The sequence below is a fragment of the Hyla sarda genome, chromosome 8 (assembly GCF_029499605.1).
Source record: "Hyla sarda isolate aHylSar1 chromosome 8, aHylSar1.hap1, whole genome shotgun sequence".
NCBI lineage: Eukaryota > Metazoa > Chordata > Amphibia > Anura > Hylidae > Hyla > Hyla sarda.
In genome coordinates, this window is record NC_079196.1 from 231,882,911 (window position 1) to 231,906,564 (window position 23,654).

The window sequence follows — 23,654 nt, forward strand, 5'->3', positions numbered from 1 at the left end:
TGGACAATGCTCAGTACCACTTCCCTTGTCCTGTATATATGGACACTGCTCAGTAATACTTCTCCTGTCCTGTATATATGGACACTGCTCAGTACCACTTCCCCTCTCCTGCATATATGGACACTGCTCAGTACCACTTCCCTTGTCCTGTAGATATATGGACACTGCTCAGTAATACTTCTCCTGTCCTGTATATATGAACACTGCTCAGTACCACTTCCCCTCTCCTGTATATATGGACACTGCTCAGTACCCCTTCCCATCTCCTATAAATATGGACACTGCTCAGCACCACTTCTCCTATCCTATATATATGGACCCTGCTTAGTAGCACTTCCCTTGTCCTGTATATATGGACACTGCTCAGTACCACTTCCCCTCTCCTGTATATATGGACACTGCTCTGTACCACTTCCCCTGTCCTATATATGGGCACTGCTCAGTACCACTTCCCCTCTCCTGTATATATGGACACTGCTCAGTACCACTTCCCTTGTCCTGTAGATATATGGACACTGCTCAGTAATACTTCTCCTGTCCTGTATATATGAACACTGCTCAGTACCACTTCCCCTCTCCTGTATATATGGACACTGCTCAGTACCCCTTCCCATCTCCTATAAATATGGACACTGCTCAGTACCACTTCCCCTCTCCTGCATATATGGACACTGCTCAGTACCACTTCCCCTGTCCTATATATATGGACACTGCTCAGTACCACTTCCCTTGTCCTGTATATATGGACACTGCTCAGTACCACTTCCCTTGTCCTGTATATATGGACACTGCTCTGTACCACTTCCCCTGTCCTATATATGGGCACTGCTCAGTACCACTTCCCCTCTCCTGTATATATGGACACTGCTCAGTACCCCTTCCCATCTCCTTTAAATATGGACACTGCTCAGTACCACTTCCCTTGTCCTGTATATATGGACACTGCTCAGTACCACTTCCCCTGTCCTGTATATATGGACACTGCTCAGTACCACTTCCCCTCTCCTGTATATATGGACACTGCTCAGTACCACTTCCCTTGTCCTGTATATATGGACAATGCTCAATACCACTTCCCTTGTCCTGTATGTTGAGTGATTTTGTGGTGTATGTATATATATATATTACAGATCAGTTCTTTATATATGCCAATCCTCCTGTCCTGTATATATGGACACTGCTCAGTACCACTTCCCCTGGCCTGTATATATGGACACTGCTCAGTACCACTTCCCCTGGCCTGTATATATGGACACTGCTCAGTACCACTTCCCCTCTCCTGTATATATGGACAATGCTCAGTACCACTTCCCCTCTCCTGTATATATGGACAATGCTCAGTACCACTTCCCCTCTCCTGTATATATGGACACTGCTCAGTACCACTTCCCTTGTCCTGTATATATGGACACTGCTCAGTACCACTTCCCCTCTCCTGTATATATGGACAATGCTCAGTACCACTTCCCTTGTCCTGTATATATGGACAATGCTCAGTACCACTTCCCTTGTCCTGTATGTTGAGTGATTTTGTGGTGTATGTATATATATATATATTACAGATCAGTTCTTTATATATGCCGATCCTCCTGTGCTGTTTGGCCCCCGGGGCCCCTGTTAGTTCCCTATGGGGGTCGTTGCCGGATGTTTCCGGAGATGTAATGAGCTGCGGGGGGATTTACCTTTCTATCTGCTCTTTCTGTGCAGCGTCTTTTCCTGCGCTGCTCCGGGGCCCCAGTGCACTCTCTCCCCCAGGGCCCCTACTTACATTTACCTTGTTATATGGCACAGAAGCATCTGTGGCCCCTCAGCCTCTAGGGCCCCGGCTGTGGTTCCTGAGGAGCTCAGGTGTATCTAAGTTCTTCTCATCACACAGTCTCGGATACGTCCTCAGCCGCTCTGCACAACTTTCCACCAAGATCTGATCCCCCCCTCCCCCCATCTTATTCAGCTGAGTCTCCTGCGGGTGTTAGTGGGGTGTGATGGCTGTTGGGGGGGTGTGATGGCTGTTGGGGGGGTGTGATGGCTGTTGGGGGGGTGTGATGGCTGTTGGGGGGGTGTGATGGCTGTTGGGGGGGTGTGATGGCTGTTGGTGGGGGTGTGATGGCTGTTGGGGGGGTGTGATGGCTGTTGGTGGGGGTGTGATGGCTGTTGGTGGGGGTGTGATGGCTGTTGGTGGGGGTGTGATGGCTGTTGGTGGGGGTGTGATGGCTGTTGGTGGGGGTGTGATGGGTGTTGGTGGGGGTGTGATGGGTGTTGGTGGGGGTGTGATGGGTGTTGGTGGGGGTGTGATGGCTGTTGGTGGGGGTGTGATGGCTGTTGGTGGGGTGTGATGGCTGTTGGTGGGGTGTGATGGCTGTTGGGGGGGGGTGTGATGGCTGTTGGGGGGGGTGTGATGGCTGTTGGTGGGGGTGTGATGGCTGTTGGGGGGGTGTGATGGCTGTTGGGGGGGTGTGATGGCTGTTGGGGGGGGTGTGATGGCTGTTGGGGGGGGTGTGATGGCTGTTGGGGGGGGTGTGATGGCTGTTGGTGGGGTGTGATGGCTGTTGGGGGGGGGGTGATGGCTGTGGGGGGAGGTGTGATGGCTGTTGGTGGGGTGTGATGGCTGTTGGGGGGGGTGTGATGGGTGTTGGGGGGGGTGTGATGGCTGTTGGGGGGGGTGTGATGGCTGTTGGGGGGGGTGTGATGGCTGTTGGTGGGGGTGTGATGGCTGTTGGTGGGGTGTGATGGCTGTTGGTGGGGGTGTGATGGGTGTTGGTGGGGTGTGATGGCTGTTGGGGGGTGTGATGGGTGTTGGTGGGGTGTGATGGCTGTTGGTGGGGTGTGATGGCTGTTGGTGGGGGGTGTGATGCCTGTTGGGGGGGGTGTGCTGGCTGTTGGGGGGGGGTGTGCTGGCTGTTGGGGGGGGGTGTGATGGCTGTTGGGGGGGGTGTGATGGCTGTTGGGGGGGGTGTGCTGGCTGTTGGGGTGTGCTGGCTGTTGGGGGGGTGTGCTGGCTGTTGGGGGGGTGTGCTGATGGCTGTGGGGGGGGGGGTGTGATGGCTGTTGGGGGTGTGTGATGGCTGTTGGTGGGGTGTGATGGCTGTTGGTGGGGTGTGATGGCTGTTGGTGGGGGTGTGATGGGTGTTGGTGGGGGTGTGATGGCTGTTGGGGGGGGTGTGATGGCTGTTGGGGGGGGTGTGATGGCTGTTGGGGGGGGTGTGATGGCTGTTGGTGGGGTGTGATGGCTGTTGGTGGGGGTGTGATGGGTGTTGGTGGGGGTGTGATGGGTGTTGGTGGGGGTGTGATGGCTGTTGGTGGGGGTGTGATGGCTGTTGGGGGGGTGTGATGGCTGTTGGGGGGGTGTGATGGGTGTTGGTGGGGGTGTGATGGCTGTTGGGGGGGGTGTGATGGCTGTTGGGGGGGGTGTGATGGCTGTTGGGGGGGGGTGTGATGGCTGTTGGGGGGGTGTGATGGCTGTTGGGGGGGTGTGATGGGTGTTGGTGGGGGTGTGATGGGTGTTGGTGGGGGTGTGATGGGTGTTGGTGGGGGTGTGATGGCTGTTGGGGGGGGTGTGATGGCTGTTGGTGGGGTGTGATGGCTGTTGGTGGGGTGTGATGGGTGTTGGTGGGGGTGTGATGGCTGTTGGGGGGGGGGTGTGATGGCTGTTGGGGGGGGGTGTGATGGCTGTTGGGGGGGTGTGATGGGTGTTGGTGGGGGTGTGATGGGTGTTGGTGGGGGTGTGATGGGTGTTGGTGGGGGTGTGATGGGTGTTGGTGGGGGTGTGATGGGTGTTGGTGGGGTGTGATGGGTGTTGGTGGGGGTGTGATGGGTGCTGGTGGGGTGTGATGGGTGTTGGTGGGGGGTGATGGCTGTTGGTGGGGTGTGATGGCTGTTGGTGGGGTGTGATGGCTGTTGGTGGGGTGTGATGGGTGTTGGGCGGCCAATGTCCCTGAGATAAGGGACTTCAGAGTCTCCTGTGTGGGTGTTGGGTCTTATCTTCGAGGTTCTTGCTGTTTTCGGATACACCCGGCTCTTCTGCAGACGTTACATATTTTGTGCTGCGCTCCGGTCTTTAGTGAAGCCTCAGACCCCCCCTCCCCCTCCATGACTGGGTCACACCAAATCCTGAGACTGGGACTCCAAGGACTGAGGTAGAGGCTTATTCACACACGTGAGGTTCACCTTAGACTGCAGTCACATGGGGGGGGTCATGAGGTCCAGCTGTGGGGTCACACAGGACGGGGTCACATTGCCCTTCTGTACTGTGTCCGTTCCGCCATTTTGCTGTTATACACAGGTCGTAACCTCATGTACAGCACACGGTATATACAGTCACATGTACAGCACACGGTATATACAGTCACATGTACAGAACACGGTATATACAGTCACATGTACAGAACACGGTATAACAGTCACATGTACAGCACATGGTATACAGTCACATGTACAGCACACGGTATATACAGTCACATGTACAGCACACGGTATATACAGTCACATGTACAGAACACGGTATATACAGTCACATGTACAGAACACGGTATACAGTCACATGTACAGCACATGGTATACAGTCACATGTACAGCACACGGTATATACAGTCACATGTACAGCACACGGTATATACAGTCACATGTACAGCACATGGTATATACAGTCACATGTACAGAACATGGTATACAGTCACATGTACAGCACATGGTATATACAGTCACATGTACAGCACACGGTATACAGTCACATGTACAGCATACAGTATATACAGTCACATGTACAGCACATGGTATATACAGTCACATATACAGCACATGGTATACGGTCACTTGTGCAGCACACGGTATATACGGTCACATGTACAGCACATGGTATACGGTCACATGTACAGCACATGGTATACTGTCACATGTACAGCACACGGTATATACAGTCACATGTACAGCACACAGTATACGATCACATGTACAGCATACGGTATATACAGTCACATGTACAGCACATAGTATACGGTCACATGTACAGCACACGATATACGGTCACATGTACAGCACACGATATACGGTCACATGTACAGCACACGATATACGGTCACATGTACAGCACACGATATACGGTCACATGTACAGCACACGGTATACAGTCACAAGTACAGCACATGGTATATACAGTCACATGTACAGCACACGGTATATACAGTCACATGTACAGCACATGGTATACAGTCACATGTACAGCACATGGTATACAGTCACATGTACAGCACACGATATATACAGTCACATGTACAGAACAAGGTATACAGTCACATGTACAGAACACGGTATACAGTCACATGTACAGAACACGGTATACAGTCACATGTACAGAACACGGTATACAGTCACATGTACAGCACACGGTATACAGTCACATGTACAGCACACGGTATAAAGTCACATGTACAGCACACGGTATAAAGTCACATGTACAGCACACGGTATAAAGTCACATGTACAGCACACGGTATATATACAGTCACATGTACAGAACACGGTATACAGTCACATGTACAGAACACAGTATATACAGTCACATGTACAGAACACGGTATACAGTCACATATACAGCACACGGTATACACAGTGACATGTACAGCACACAGTATATACAGTCACATGTACAGAACACGGTATACAGTCACATGTACAGAACACGGTATATACAGTCACATGTACAGAACACAGTATACAGTCACATGTACAGCACACAGTATATACAGTCACATGTACAGAACACGGTATACAGTCACATGTACAGAACACGGTATATACAGTCACATGTACAGAACACAGTATACAGTCACATGTACAGCACACAGTATATACAGTCACATGTACAGAACACGGTATATACAGTCACATGTACAGCACACGGTATAAAGTCACATGTACAGCACACGGTATATACAGTCACATGTACAGAACACGGTATACAGTCACATGTACAGAACACAGTATATACAGTCACATGTACAGAACACGGTATACAGTCACATATACAGCACACGGTATACACAGTGACATGTACAGTACACAGTATATACAGTCACATGTACAGAACACGGTATACAGTCACATGTACAGAACACGGTATATACAGTCACATGTACAGAACACGGTATATACAGTCACATGTACAGAACACAGTATACAGTCACATGTACAGCACACAGTATATACAGTCACATGTACAGAACACGGTATACAGTCACATGTACAGAACACGGTATACAGTCACATGTACAGAACACGGTATATACAGTCACATGTACAGAACACAGTATATACAGTCACATGTACAGAACACGGTATACAGTCACATGTACAGAACACGGTATACACAGTGACATGTACAGAACACGGTATATACAGTCACATGTACAGCACACGGTATATACAGTCACATGTACAGCACACGGTATATACAGTCACATGTACAGCACACGGTATATACAAGTCACATGTACAGAACACGGTATACAGTCACATGTACAGCACATGGTATATACAGTCACATATACAGCACATGGTATATACAGTCACATGTACAGAACACGGTATACAGTCACATGTACAGCACACGGTATACAGTCACATGTACAGAACACGGTATACACAGTCACATGTACAGAACACGGTATATACAGTCACATATACAGCACACGGTATATACAGTCACATATACAGCACACGGTATATACAGTCACATGTGCAGCACACGGTATATACCACATGTACAGAACACGGTATATACAGTCACATATACAGCACACGGTATATACAGTCACATATACAGCACACGGTATATACAGTCACATGTGCAGCACACGGTATATACAGTCACATGTGCAGCACACGGTATATACAGTCACATATACAGCACACGGTATATACAGTCACATATACAGCACACGGTATATACAGTCACATGTGCAGCACACGGTATATACAGTCACATGTGCAGCACACGGTATATACAGTCACATGTACAGCACACGGTATATACAGTCACATGTGCAGCACACGGTATATACAGTCAGCTCGGACCACCTGGACCTGGAGATGTTATCTGTAGATCATTGGCCTCACACAGCAGGTCCCCCCAAGTATCCTCCATTATTCATGTCTCCTGTCTGCATCCAGTTAAAGGGGTACTCCACCTCTAGACATCTTAAACCCTATCCAAAGGAGAGGCCTGATTACAGGTCCCGCCGCTGGAGACCCCCGCAATCTCCCTACTGTATTCGTTTAGAGCGTCAGGTGCAGCGACTGAGGCACGTGACATCACGGGCACGCCTCCTCAATGCAGATCTATGGGAGGGGGCGTGACGGCAATAGACTTGCATTGAGGGGGGCGTGGCTATGATGTCACAAGTCTCCGCCCCGCATTGTTAGTCACCCGGCACAGAGTGAAGTTCGCTCCGTGCACCGGATGTCCGTTGTGCCGCCGCCGAGACCTTGTCCTTTGGATAGTGGATAAGATGTCTAGGGGAGGAGTACCCCTTTATCTCATGGATAAAACTGTATCCTGTATTTAGGTTGCTGGGGGGCCTAGCGCTTGGTCCCCTCCCCCCCCCCCCCCCTACAATCTCCTGTATGCAATCCCTGGCTCTCCCCTGGAACGGCACGTCACAACCTCCATCCGAAGCGGGGGGGCGCTACATCCCCTCCATATATCTCTGTGGCAGAGTCATTCTCCCCGGCCATCTTCGGCTCCCTCATACAGACATATGGAGGGGGGGGGGGGGGTGGACCCCGAGTTCGGCGGGAGTTGTGATGCACCACTCCAGGGAAAATTTGGGGCTCCTTACAGGAGATCGTAGGGACCCCCGCAATCTAAAACTTCCAAAAACATCTCACAAAAATATCTTTGGGATAAAATCTTATCCCCCATCCTGACATTTTCGATAGCTGTGGTTCGGGGTCCCGGTGGTCGCCCCTTCCCTCTCTCACATGGAGAGTCCATGATACCTGGCCCACAGCACACGCCGGTGATCACATGTCCTAGTTACAGGCTTCTAGTCATTATAATGGAGAGTGACCGCTCCTACGTGTTCAGGACTGGACAATGCGGTCCCCAGGATTTAGTCTGGAGACGTCTGATCACAATGTTCAGATATATGAATGGACAGTAGGGTTATGTTTATACCTAGGCCGGTAACCATGACAACGAGGCGTCCTCTACGTCTACAGGGAAGAAGGGGTTATTATTATTATTTTTGTCTTTCTCTGGATAATCACAGTAGGTTTTAGGTTGAACCTTATGGAATGTTTCCTTCTGTTATTATGATGGGGTCCGGGGGTCCCGGCAGCCTCCTGGTATGTGGTAGTTTACACCAATCCCCTGGCGGTGAGATGTCGGTAAATAATCACATGACGCTGCCTTTTCTTCCTCCGCAGCCGCCGTTGGTTTCCTCACCGTCTCCAGTGTTATCACCATGTCGGCCCCTTTCTTCCTCGGTAAAGTGATTGATGTGATTTACTCCAGTCCCAACCAGGACCTGACAACCAGCCTCACCACCCTGTGTGCCTTACTGAGCGGGGTGTTCCTGTGCGGAGCCGTCGCCAACGGGACCCGCGTCTACCTCATGCAAACCTCAGGTATGTAATACAGTATAGGACCATAGGATGGACAGCAAGCAGTATAGGACCATAGGATGGACAGAGAGCCATATAGGACCATAGGATGGACACCAAGCAGTATAGGACTATAGGATGGACAGCAAGCAGTATAGGACTATAGGATGGACAGCAAGCAGTATAGGACTATAGGATGGACAGCAAGCAGTATAGGACCATAGGATGGACAGCAAGCAGTATAGGACTATAGGATGGACAGCAAGCAGTATAGGACTATAGGATGGACAGCAAGCAGTATAGGACTATAGGATGGACAGCAAGCAGTATAGGACTATAGGATGGACAGCAATCAGTATAGGACTATAGGATGGACAGCAAGCAGTATAGGACTATAGGATGGACAGCAATCAGTATAGGACTATAGGATGGACAGCAAGCATCAAGGACTATAGGATGGACAGCAAGCAGTATAGGACTATAGGATGGACAGCAAGCAGTATAGGACTATAGGATGGACAGCAAGCATCAAGGACTATAGGATGGACAGCAAGCAGTATAGGACCATAGGATGAACAGCAAGCAGTATAGGACCATAGGATGGACAGAGAGCCATATAGGACCATAGGATGGACAGCAAGCATCAAGGACTATAGGATGGACAGCAAGCATCAAGGACTATAGGATGGACAGCAAGCATCAAGGACTATAGGATGGACAGCAAGCAGTATAGGACTATAGGATGGACAGCACTGAGTATAGGACTATAGGATGGACAGCAAGCAGTATAGGACCATAGGATGGACAGCAAGCATCAAGGACTATAGGATGGACAGCAAGCATCAAGGACTATAGGATGGACAGCAAGCATCAAGGACTATAGGATGGACAGCAAGCAGTATAGGACTATAGGATGGACAGCAAGCATCAAGGACTATAGGATGGACAGAGAGCCATATAGGACCATAGGATGGACAGCAAACAGTATAGGACTATAGGATGGACAGCAAGCATCAAGGACTATAGGATGGACAGCAAGCATCAAGGACTATAGGATGGACAGCAAGCAGTATAGGACTATAGGATGGACAGCAAGCATCAAGGACTATAGGATGGACAGCAAGCATCAAGGACTATAGGATGGACAGCAAGCAGTATAGGACTATAGGATGGACAGAGAGCCATATAGGACCATAGGATGGACAGCAAACAGTATAGGACTATAGGATGGACAGCAAGCATCAAGGACTATAGGATGGACAGCAAGCATCAAGGACTATAGGATGGACAGCAAGCATCAAGGACTATAGGATGGACAGCAAGCAGTATAGGACTATAGGATGGACAGCAAGCATCAAGGACTATAGGATGGACAGCAAGCATCAAGGACTATAGGATGGACAGCAAGCATCAAGGACTATAGGATGGACAGCAAGCAGTATAGGACTATAGGATGGACAGAGAGCCGTATAGGACCATAGGATAGACAGCAAGCAGTATAGGACTATAGGATGGACAGCAAGCAGTATAGGACCATAGGATGGACAGCAAGCAGTATAGGACTATAGGATGGACAGCAAGCAGTATAGGACTATAGGATGGACAGCAAGCATCAAGGACTATAGGATGGACAGCAAGCAGTATAGGACCATAGGATGAACAGCAAGCATCAAGGACTATAGGATTGACAGGAATCATTATAGGACTATAGGATGGACAGCAAACAGTATAGGACCATAGGATGGACAGCAAGCAGTATAGGACTATAGGATGGACAGCAAGCAGTATAGGACCTATAGGATGGACAGCACTGAGTATAGGACTATAGGATGGACAGCAAGCAGTATAGGACTATAGGATGGACAGCAAGCAGTAAAGGACTATAGGATGGACAGCACTGAGTATAGGACTATAGGATGGACAGCAAACAGTATAGGACCATAGGATGGACAGCAAGCAGTATAGGACCAACATAGGATGGACAGCAAGCAGTATAGGACCATAGGATGGACAGCAAGCAGTATAGGACCATAGGATGGACAGTAAGCAGTATAGGACTATAGGATGGACAGCACTGAGTATAGGACTATAGGATGGACATCAATCAGTATAGGTCTATAGGGTGGCACAGCACTAAGTATAGGACCATAGGATGACACAGCACAGAGTATAGGACCATAGAGTGGCACAGCACTGAGTATAGGTCCATAGGGTGGCACAGCACTGAGTATAGGTCTATAGGATGGCACAGCACTGAGTATAGGTCTATAGGGTGGCACAGCACTGAGTATAGGTCTATAGGGTGGCACAGCACTGAGTATAGGTCTATAGGGTGCACAGCACTGAGTATAGGTCTGTAGGGTGGCACAGCACTGAGTATAGGTCTGTAGGGTGGCACAGCACTGAGTATAGGTCTATAGGGTGGCACAGCACTGAGTATAGGTCTATAGGGTGGCACAGCACTGAGTATAGGTCTATAGGATGGCACAGCACTGAGTATAGGTCTATAGGGTGGCACAGCACTGAGTATAGGTCTATAGGGTGGCACAGCACTAAGTATAGGTCTATAGGGTGGCACAGCACTGAGTATAGGTCTATAGGGTAGCACAGCACTGAGTATAGGTCTATAGGGTGGCACAGCACTGAGTATAGGTCTATAGGGTGGCACAGCACTGAGTATAGGTCTATAGGGTAGCACAGCACTGAGTATAGGTCTATAGGATGGCACATCACTGAGTATAGGTCTATAAAGTGGCACAGCACTGAGTATAGGTCTGTAGGGTGGCACATCACTGAGTATAGGTCTATAGGGTGGCACAGCACTGAGTATAGGTCTATAGGGTGGCACAGCACTGAGTATAGGTCTATAGGGTGGCACAGCACTGAGTATAGGTCTATAGGATGGCATAGCACTGAGTATTGGTCTATAGGGTGGCACAGCACTGAGTATAGGTCTATAGGGTGGCACATCACGGAGTATAGGTCTGTAGGGTGGCACAGCACTGAGTATAGGTCTATAGGGTGGCACAGCACTGAGTATAGGTCTATAGGGTGGCACATCACTGAGTATAGGTCTATAGGATGGCAAAGCACGGAGTATAGGTCTATAGGATGGCACAGCACTGAGTATAGGTCTATAGGGTGGCACAGCACTGAATATAGGTCTATAGGGTGGCACATCACTGAGTATAGGTCTATAGGGTAGCACAGCACTGAGTATAGGTCTATAGGGTGGCACAGCACTGAGTATAGGTCTATGGGGTGGCACAGCACTGAGTATAGGTCTATAGGGTAGCACAGCACTGAGTATAGGTCCATAGGATAGCACAGCACTGAGTATAGGTCTATAGGGTGGCACAGCACTGAGTATAGGTCTATAGGGTAGCACAGCACTGAGTATAGGTCTATAGGATAGCACAGCACTGAGTATAGGTCTATAGGGTGGCACATCACTGAGTATAGGTCTGTAGGGTGGCACAGCACTGAGTATAGGTCTATAGGGTGGCACAGCACTGAATATAGGTCTATAGGGGGGCACATCACTGAGTATAGGTCTGTAGGGTGGCACATCACTGAGTATAGGTCTATAGGGTGGCACAGCACTGAGTATAGGTCTATAGGGTGGCACAGCACTAAGTATAGGTCTATAGGGTGGCACAGCACTGAGTATAGGTCTCTTAGGATGGCACAGCACTGAATATTGGTCTATAGGGGGGCACAGCACTAAGTATAGGTCTATAGGGTGGCACAGCACTGAGTATAGGTCTATAGGATAGCACAGCACTGAGTATAGGTCTATAGGGTGGCACAGCACTGAGTATAGGTCTATAGGGTAGCACAGCACTGAGTATAGGTCTATAGGGTGGCACAGCACTGAGTATAGGTCTATAGGGTGGCACAGCACTGAGTATAGGTCTATAGGGTGGCACAGCACTGAGTATAGGTCTATAGGGTGGCACAGCACTGAGTATAGGTCTATAGGGTGGCACAGCACTGAGTATATGTCTATAGGGTGGCACAGCACTAAGTATAGGTCTATAGGGTGGCACAGCACTGAGTTTAGGTCTATAGGGTAGCACAGCGTTGAGTATAGGTCTATAGGGTGGCACAGCACTGAGTATAGGTCTATAGGGTGGCACAGCACTGAGTATAGGTCTATAGGGTGGCACAGCACTGAGTTTAGGTCTATAGGGTAGCACAGCGTTGAGTATAGGTCTATAGGGGTAGCACAGCACTGAGTATAGGTCTATAGAGTGGCACAGCACTAAGTATAGGACCATATAATGGCACAGATTGCTGATGGCCATTTATGTCCTTGGCCCCATTTTGTTGTTGCTGTTATATTGGGACATTATTTAGGGTCCAGTCCCCATGTACCATACTTGTTCTGCCTGCATTTTGGATTGTTAATATGATTGGACCCTCACATTGCCCCTGGGGCCCCTCTGTCCAGACGGCTGTGTTATTATATCCAGTCGAGGTTTCTGGTTTCATCCCAAACCTGCTGGACTGGATATAGCAGCATAATCCCTTCTATTGTTCCCTCAGTATACAGCTTGGGTGTTAACCACTTGTGGCCCACTGATCCCCCAATGATTTACTCTGGGGGTCCTACTACAGGTCCATTATCCTGAGCTATTTGGCAGCCTGTCTACATAGTGGGGAGATCAGCACTGATACGTATAGTTCAGGAGCGGTAGACGACACCATTAGGCCCCATTCCTCACGTCTTCTCATCGCCCCACAGGACAGCGGATTGTGCGCAGGCTGCGCTCCTCGCTCTTCTCCTCGCTGCTCAGGCAGGAGGTCGGCTTCTTTGACAAGACGCGTACGGGGGAGCTGATCAACCGATTGTCCTCGGACACAGTTCTGATTGGCAGATCGGTCACGGAGAACCTGTCGGATGGACTGAGGGCCCTGGCGCAGGCGTCGGTCGGAGTGGGGATGATGGTAATGCTGCGCTCAATGCACATGTATGTAAACAATACAGAGGGTCCGACATGATCAGATGTGAGGAGAGGAACCAAGACCGACCCCTTAGGAACCCCGACAAGAAGAGGAGTAAAGTCAGCTATTAAGAGAGGTAGAAGGGCAGAGTATCTAAAGGGGTACTCCGGCTTAGAAAATCATATTTTATTTAATCATGTGAGGTCCGACCGGTGATTGAAATAATTCTCCGATTGGGAGGGGGGGGAGGCCCGGGCACTTAAGGAAGAAGAAGCGGGAGCCCGGGCCCCGTACAGGAGATCAGACACTTATGGCCATCCTGTAGAAAGGGGGGGATACATTCTTCTAAACTTATTATACGCGCACATTCTTCTAAACCGGAGTGTCAAGGCCAATAGATCAGGGCATAGATATAGGAAAATAGACAGGACGGGGGGGATAGAGGGAAATAGACAGGACGGGGGGGATAGAGGGAAATAGACAGGATGGGGGGGATAGAGGGAAATAGACAGGACGGGGGGGATAGAGGGAAATGGACAGGACAGGACATATACACTTATCATACGTGCACACTCTTACATATACACTTATCATACGTGCACACTCTTAGGTATACACTTATTATACGCGCACATTCTTCTAAACCGGAGTGTCAAGGCCAATAGATCAGGGCATAGATATAGGAAAATAGACAGGACGGGGGGGATAGGGGGAAATAGACAGGACGGGGGGGATAGAGGGAAATAGACAGGACGGGGGGGATAGAGGGAAATAGACAGGATGGGGGGGATAGAGGGAAATAGACAGGATGGGGGGGATAGAGGGAAATAGACAGGATGGGGGGGATAGAGGGAAATAGACAGGACGGGGGGGATAGAGGGAAATGGACAGGACAGGGGGGGTAGAGGGAAATACAGGACGGGGGGATAGAGGGAAATAGACAGGACGGGGGGGTAGAGGGAAATAGACAGGACGGGGGGGATAGAGGGAAATAGACAGGACGGGGGGGATAGAGGGAAATAGACAGGACGGGGGGATAGAGGGAATTAGACAGACAGGCCGGGGGGGGGATAGAGGGAAATAGATAGGACGGGGGGGGGGGGTAGAGGGAAATAGACAGGACGGGGGGGATAGAGGGAAATAGACAGGACGGGGGGATAGAGGGAAATAGACAGGACGGGGGGATAGAGGGAATTAGACAGACAGGCCGGGGGGGGGATAGAGGGAAATAGATAGGACGGGGGGGGGGGGGGTAGAGGGAAATAGACAGGACGGGGGGGATAGAGGGAAATAGACAGGACGGGGGGATAGAGGGAAATAGACAGGACGGGGGGATAGAGGGAATTAGACAGACAGGCCGGGGGGGGGGGGATAGAGGGAAATAGACAGGACGGGGGGATAGAGGGAAATAGACAGACAGGCCGGGGGGGATAGAGGGAAATAGACAGGACGGGGGATAGAGGGAAATAGACAGGACGGGGGGGATAGAGGGAAATAGACAGGCCGGGGGGGATAGAGGGAAATAGACAGGACGGGGGGATAGAGGGAAATAGACAGGACGGGGGGATAGAGCGAAATAGACAGACAGGACGGGGGGAATAGAGGGAAATAGAAAGGACGGGGGGGATAGAGGGAAATAGACAGGACGGGGGGATAGAGGGAAATAGACAGGACGGGGGGATAGAGGGAATTAGACAGACAGGCCGGGGGGGGGATAGAGGGAAATAGATAGGACGGGGGGGGGGGGGTAGAGGGAAATAGACAGGACGGGGGGGATAGAGGGAAATAGACAGGACGGGGGGATAGAGGGAAATAGACAGGACGGGGGGATAGAGGGAATTAGACAGACAGGCCGGGGGGGGGGGATAGAGGGAAATAGACAGGACGGGGGGATAGAGGGAAATAGACAGGACGGGGGGGATAGAGGGAAATAGACAGGCCGGGGGGGATAGAGGGAAATAGACAGGACGGGGGGATAGAGGGAAATAGACAGGACGGGGGGATAGAGCGAAATAGACAGACAGGCCGGGGGGAATAGAGGGAAATAGAAAGGACGGGGGGGATAGAGGGAAATAGACAGGACGGGGGGGATAGAGGGAAATAGACAGGACGGGGGAATAGAGGGAAATAGACAGGCCGGGGGGGATAGAGGGAAATAGACAGGACGGGGGGATAGAGGGAAATAGACAGACAGGACGGGGGGATAGAGGGAAATAGACAGGACGGGGGGATAGAGGGAAATAGACAGACAGGACGGGGGGATAGAGGGAAATAGACAGGACAGGGGGATAGAGGGAAATAGACAGGACGGGGGGGGGGGATAGAGGGAAATAGACAGGACGGGGGGGGATAGAGGGAAATAGACAGGACGGGGGGAATAGAGGGAAATAGACAGGACGGGGGGATAGAGGGAAATAGACAGGGCGGGGGGATAGAGGGAATTAGACAGTCAGGTCGGGGGGGATAGAGGGAAATAGACAGGGCGGGGGGATAGAGGGAAATAGACAGACAGGCCGGGGGGGGGGATAGAGGGAAATAGACAGGACGGGGGGATAGAGGGAAATAGACAGGACGGGGGGAATAGAGGGAAATAGACAGGACGGGGGGATAGAGGGAAATAGACAGGACGGGGGGATAGAGGGAAATAGACAGACAGGCCGGGGGGGATAGAGGGAAATAGACAGGACGGGGGGGATAGAGGGAAATAGACAGGACGGGGGGAATAGAGGGAAATAGACAGGACGGGGGGAATAGAGGGAAATAGACAGGACGGGGGGATAGAGGGAATTAGACAGACAGGCCGGGGGGGGGATAGAGGGAAATAGACAGGACGGGGGGGTAGAGGGAAATAGACAGGACGGGGGGATAGAGGGAAATAGACAGGACGGGGGGATAGAGGGAATTAGACAGACAGGCCGGGGGGGGGATAGAGGGAAATAGACAGGACGGGGGGATAGAGGGAAATAGACAGACAGGCCGGGGGGGGATAGAGGGAAATAGACAGGACGGGGGGATAGAGGGAAATAGACAGGACGGGGGGGATAGAGGGAAATAGACAGGACGGGGGGATAGAGGGATATAGACAGACAGGCCGGGGGGGATAGAGGGAAATAGACAGAACGGGGGGGGGGGATAGAGGGAAATAGACAGAACGGGGGGGGGGATAGAGGGAAATAGACAGGCCGGGGGGGATAGAGGGAAATAGACAGGACGGGGGTATAGAGGGAAATAGACAGGACGGGGGCTTAGAGGGAAATAGACAGGACGGGGGGATAGAGGGAAATAGACAGGACGGGGGGATAGAGGGAAATAGACAGGACGGGGGGGGGATATAGGGAAATAGACAGGACGGGGGGAATAGAGGGAAATAGACAGGACGGGGGGGGGGATATAGGGAAATAGACAGGACGGGGGGAATAGAGGGAAATAGACAGGACGGGGGGATAGAGGGAAATAGACAGGACGGGGGGATAGAGGGAAATAGACAGACAGGCCGGGGGGGGGGGATAGAGGGAAATAGACAGGACGGGGGGGGATAGAGGGAAATAGACAGGACGGGGGGAGAAAAAGGCGTATAGATGGGAGGGGGGGTGGAGGGAAATAGATGGGATGAGGAGGACAGAGACGAATGGACAGGACAGGGGGACTGAGGAGAATAGACGCACACACTCCTACATATACATTTATTATACGCACACACACATACGTATACACATATACACTTATCATACGTGCACACTCTTACATATACACTTATCATACGTGCACACTCTTACATATACACTTATCATACGTGCACACTCTTACATATACACTTATCATACGTGCACACTCTTAGGTATACACTTATTATACGCGCACACTCTCACGCATACACTTATTATACGTGCACACTCTTAGGTATACACTTATTATACGCGCACACTCTCACGCATACACTTATTATACGCGCAAACTCTCACGCATACACTTATTATACGTGCACACTCTTACATATAAACTTATCATACGTGCACACTCTTAGGTATACACTTATTATATGCGCACACTCTTACACATACACTTATAATATGTGCACACTATTACACATACACTTATTATATGCGCACACTCTTACACATACACTTATTATATGCGCACACTCTTACATATACACTTATCATACGTGCACACTCTTACATATAAACTTATTATAAGCGCACACTCTTAGGTATACACTTATTATATGCGCACACTCTTACACATACACTTATAATATGTGCACACTTACATATACACTTATCATACGTGCACACTCTTACATATAAATTTATTATATGCGCACACTCTTATGTATACACTTATTATATGCGCACACTCTTGGGTATACACTTATAATATGTGCACACTCTTACACATACACTTATAATACGCGCACACTCTTACATATACACTTATTATACGTGCACACTTTTACATATACACTTATAATACGCGCACACTCTTACATATACACTTATTATATGCCCACACTCTTGGGTATACACTTATTATACGTGCACACTCTTACACATACACTTATTATACGTGCACACTTATTATACGTGCACACTCTTAGGTATACACTTATATTACGCGCACACTCTTACGTATACACTTATATTACGCGCACACTCTTACATATACACTTATAATACGTGCACACTTACATATACACTTATTATACGTGCACACTTTTACATATACACTTATTATACGCGCACACTCTTACATATACACTTATTATATGCCCACACTCTTGGGTATACACTTATTATACGTGCACACTCTTACACATACACTTATTATACGTGCACACTTTTACGTATACACTTATTATACGTGCACACTCTTAGGTATACACTTATATTACGCGCACACTCTTACGTATACACTTATATTACGCGCACACTCTTACGTATACACTTATATTACGCGCACACTCTTACATATACACTTATAATACGTGCACACTTACATATACACTTATTATACGTGCACAATCTTATGCATACACTTATTATATGTTCACACTCTTACGCATACACTTATTGTACGTGCACACTTTTACGTATACACTTACTATACGCGCACACTCTTACATGTACACTTATAATACGTGCATACACTTTTAATACACTCACACTCTTACGCATACACTTATACGTGCACACTCTTACGTATACACTTATAAAACGCGCACACTCTTACGTATACACTTATAAAACGCGCACACTTTTACATACACACTTATTATACGCGCACACTCTTACGTATACACTTATTATACGTGCACACTCTTACGTATACACTTATACGCGCACACTCTTACATATACACTTATTATATGCGCACACTCTTACGCATACACTTATTATACGTGCACACTCTTACGCATACACTTATTATACGTGCACACTCTTACGCATACACTTATTATACGTGCACACTCTTACGTATACACTTATTATATGCGCACCCTCTTACGTATACACTTATTATACGCGCACACTCTTATGCATACACTTATTATACGTGCACACTCTTACGCATACACTTATTATACGTGCACACTCTTACGTATACACTTATTATATGCGCACACTCTTGGGTATACACTTATAATATGTGCACACTCTTACACATACACTTATAATACGCGCACACTCTTACATATACACTTATTATACGTGCACACTTTTACATATACACTTATAATACGCGCACACTCTTACATATACACTTATTATATGCCCACACTCTTGGGTATACACTTATTATACGTGCACACTCTTACACATACACTTATTATACGTGCACACTTTTACGTATACACTTATTATACGTGCACACTCTTAGGTATACACTTATATTACGCGCACACTCTTACGTATACACTTATATTACGCGCACACTCTTACATATACACTTATAATACGTGCACACTTACATATACACTTATTATACGTGCACAATCTTATGCATACACTTATTATATGTTCACACTCTTACGCATACACTTATTGTACGTGCACACTTTTACGTATACACTTACTATACGCGCACACTCTTACATGTACACTTATAATACGTGCATACACTTTTAATACACTCACACTCTTACGCATACACTTATACGTGCACACTCTTACGTATACACTTATAAAACGCGCACACTCTTACGTATACACTTATAAAACGCGCACACTTTTATGTATACACTTATAAAACGCGCACACTTTTACATACACACTTATTATACGCGCACACTCTTACGTATACACTTATTATACGTGCACACTCTTACGTATACACTTATACGCGCACACTCTTACATATACACTTATTATATGCGCACACTCTTACGCATACACTTATTATACGTGCACACTCTTACGCATACACTTATTATACGTGCACACTCTTACGCATACACTTATTATACGTGCACACTCTTACGTATACACTTATTATATGCGCACCCTCTTACGTATACACTTATTATACGCGCACACTCTTATGCATACACTTATTATACGTGCACACTCTTACGCATACACTTATTATACGTGCACACTCTTACGTATACACTTATTATACGCGCACACTCTTACGCATACACTTATTATACGTGCACACTCTTACGCATACACTTATTACACGCGCACTCTCACGCATACACTTATTATACGCGCACACTCTTACGTATACACTTATTATACGCACACACTCACGCATACACTTATTATACACACATTCCTTTTATTTCATATGACTTTCTTTCCCTCCTGTGCAGTTTTTTGTGTCTCCACAATTGGCCACCTTTGTCCTGAGCATTGTTCCTCCACTCGCCATTGTCGCGGTGATTTACGGGAGATATTTACGGAAAGTCTCTAAACTGACTCAGGACTCGCTTGCTGAAGCCGCCCAGGTAATCTCCGGCCCCGTCCTCCACCCCACAGGAGTCGTTTTTGTCTCTGATCACATAATTTTCTGTTTTATTATATTTTTTATTACAGTTTGACATTATTCTCTCAAAATTATAAATGTAATTTCACTTGTTTGCACTGATTCATGTCACATGTGTAGACCATTGTGTAACCGTACAGACTGTTCTTTGATGACCTTTGTGTTGACCTTCAATGGGTTCCCTTGTGTGGACTTTCATTGGGTTCCCTTGTGTTGACTTTTATTGGGTTTCCTTGTGTTGACCTTCAATGGGTTCCCTTGTGTGGACTTTCATTGGGTTCCCTTGTGTTGACTTTTATTGGGTTCCCTTGTGTTGACTTTTATTGGGTTCCCTTGTGTTGACTTTTACTGGGTTCCCTTCTGATGACTTTTATTGGGTTCCCTTCTGATGACCTTCATTGGGTTCCCTTCTGATGACTTTCATTGGGTTCCCTTCTGATGACTTTCATTGGGTTCCCTTGTGTTGACTTTTATTGTGTTCTCTTGTGTTGACCTTCATTGGGTTCCCTTGTGTTGACTTTTATTGGGTTCCTTTGTATTGAATTTTATCGGGTTCCCTTGTGTTGACTTTTATTGGGTTCCCTTGTGTTGATTTTTATTGGGTTCTCTTGTGTTGACTTTCATTGGGTTCCCTTGTGTTGACTTTCATTGTGTTCCCTTGTGTTGACTTTCATTGGGTTCCCTTGTGTTATCCTTCATTGGGTTCCCTTGTGTTGACTTTTATCAGGTTCCCTTGTGTTGACTTTTATCAGGTTCCCTTGTGTTGACTTTTATCTGGTTCCCTTATGTTGACTTTTATTGGGTTCCCTTGTGTTGACTTTTATTGGGTTCCCTTGTGTTGACATTTGTTGGGTTCCCTTGTGTTGAATTTTGTTGGGTTCTCTTAGGTTGACTTTCGTTGGGTTCTCTTGTGTTGACTTTTATTGGGTTCCCTTGTGTTGACTTTCATTGGGTTCCCTTGTGTTGACCTTCATTGGGTTCCCTTGTGTTGACTTTTATTGGGTTCCCTTGTGTTGGCCTTCATTAGGTTCCCTTGTTTTGACTTTTATTGGGTTCCCTTGCGTTGACTTTTATCGGGTTCCCTTGTGTTGACTTTTATTGGCTTCCCGTGTGTTGACTTTTATTGGCTTCCCGTGTGTTGACTTTTATTGGGTTCCCTTGTGTTGACTTTTATTGGGTTCCCTCGTGTTGACTTTTATTGGGTTCCCTCGTGTTGACATTTGTTGGGTTCCCTTGTGTTGACTTTTGTTGGGTTCTCTTAGGTTGACTTTCGTTGGGTTCCCTTGTGTTGTCTTTTATTGGGTTCCCCTGTGTTGACTTTTATTGGGTTTCCATGTGTTGCTCTTTCATCCCTAATCTTTGCCTTGGTGCCTCAGCTGTCAGAAGAACGTATCAGTAACATCCGGACGGTGCGAGCCTTTGGGAAGGAGATAGTGGAAATGAAGAAGTATGACAGTAAGGTGGACTATGTGCTGGAGCTGGCCTATAAGGAGGCCTTTGCCCGGGCCGGCTTCTTTGGTCTTGTGAGTATTGGCACCATGCCCTCTCTGTTATTATGTGATGTTTCTTGGTATTCCTCTATCTGCTGTAACTTGTTTTTTCCCTTCTCTTTGTTGTGTCCTGCAGACCGGCCTCTCTGGGAACCTTATTGTGCTGGCGGTGTTATATAAGGGCGGCCTGTTGATGGAGGCGGCAAACATGACGGTGGGCGAGCTGTCCTCCTTCCTCATGTATGCCTTCTGGGTGGGGATCAGCATCGGAGGTACATATACTCAATGTCAGACCATACATCATACCATGGAGGATGTGTCCATATAGGTGACATCTCCATTGGGGGGGGAGGGGGGACAGGTACTTTCATCACTGAGGAGTCCAGTGTTCGTTTCCACCATTAGCACGTTCTCTCAGAGATGGAAAAACATCTCCCAGTTACCTGGAGACAAATGTCTGACCTGTAGATACAGAGAATATGAGGAGCAGATGTAATAGCCTGGAATAATATGTGATAAGAAGTATTTATGGCCCCACTGTTGTGTTCCAGGGCTCGGTTCCTCATATAAATATATATATACGTCCGGGAAAAGCAGTTTCGGGCGCCGGGCAGGTGAATTTGTCCGGCCCTTAGCCCGGCTTCGGGCAAGCAGGGCCGGACCTGACAAGTGCGGCGGCGATCTGCAGTCTGTATGGAGCGGGCTCCCGACTCCTGCCCACTCCATACTCTGCAGCCTGTGTCCTCAGAAGCAGAGCAGGGGAGATGAGAAGCTGTGTATTTGTCTTCTCTCCCCTGCTCTGCAGACGTGCGGGGGGAGATGAGGGGGCGTGGCTTCCTGCTCTGCAGACGTGCGGGGGGGGGGAGATGAGGGGGCGTGGCTTCCTGCTCTGCAAAAGTGCGGGGGGAGATAAGGGGGCGTGGCTTCCTGCTCTGCATACGTGTGGGGGGAGATAAGGGGGCGTGGCTTCTTGCTCCCCGTGCAGACCTGCGTCCTCTGCCTTCACTCCCCCCAGCTGTAGCTTCGGAGAGCTGAGGAGCGGACGCGCGTCTGCACGGGGAGATGCATGCGGCACTCACAGGGGAGTATGGAGCGGGCTCGGGATTCCTGTCAGATCCATACTCAGCTCATACTCTGTTCTCAGTAGCCGGGGAGCAGCCGCTAATAGCCAGCATGCAGCGATCGCCGCGGCTGGCTATTAACCCTTTAGATCGCCGCTGTCAAAGCTGACAGCAGCGTCTAAAGGGAGATGTGAATGCTCCCTGGTGGGCTAGTGGGGCGGATCTCCCCCCCGCAGCGCGATCGCAGGGGGGCGATCCACTATGGAGGTAGCCGGAGGACTTACCTCTGTTCCCTGCTGTCCCGGCTCTGTCATTGACGGATCCTGGCTGGACCAGGCTCTATCAATGGATCACAGAGCACACAGATCAATGGTCTAATGATTCCTCATAAGTCTAATAAAGTGTTAAGAAAAAAAAAAAAAACGTTTTAATATAAGTTTGAAAGACACATATTAACCCAATGGTCTCCAAACTGTGGCCCTCCAGATGTTATAAAACAATTCCCAGCATGCCAGGACAGCTGTTGGCTGTCCGGGCATGCTGGGAGTTGTAGTTTTTCAACATCTGGAGG

The 23,654-nt window shown here is 48.5% G+C and overlaps 1 protein-coding gene across 4 annotated transcripts in view; it reads left to right on the plus strand.

The window, feature by feature from the left end:
- ABCB10 (ATP binding cassette subfamily B member 10) overlaps positions 1 to 23,654 on the plus strand; it is a 51,139-nt gene that overhangs the window by 10,993 nt on the left and 16,492 nt on the right. Inside the window, exons 1-6 of one of the 4 annotated variants that reach the window (XM_056534808.1) lie at positions 3,823 to 4,133; positions 8,422 to 8,622; positions 13,346 to 13,548; positions 20,360 to 20,494; positions 21,909 to 22,055; positions 22,159 to 22,294. In XM_056534808.1, coding sequence (XP_056390783.1) covers positions 8,460 to 8,622; positions 13,346 to 13,548; positions 20,360 to 20,494; positions 21,909 to 22,055; positions 22,159 to 22,294 — 784 coding nt within the window. In that variant the 5' untranslated portion in view covers positions 3,823 to 4,133; positions 8,422 to 8,459. Of the gene's footprint in view, positions 1 to 3,822; positions 4,134 to 7,404; positions 7,552 to 7,874; positions 8,225 to 8,421; positions 8,623 to 13,345; positions 13,549 to 20,359; positions 20,495 to 21,908; positions 22,056 to 22,158; positions 22,295 to 23,654 lie in introns of those variants that run through there. The other 3 variants (XM_056534807.1, XM_056534805.1, XM_056534804.1) reach the window with 3 other exon arrangements.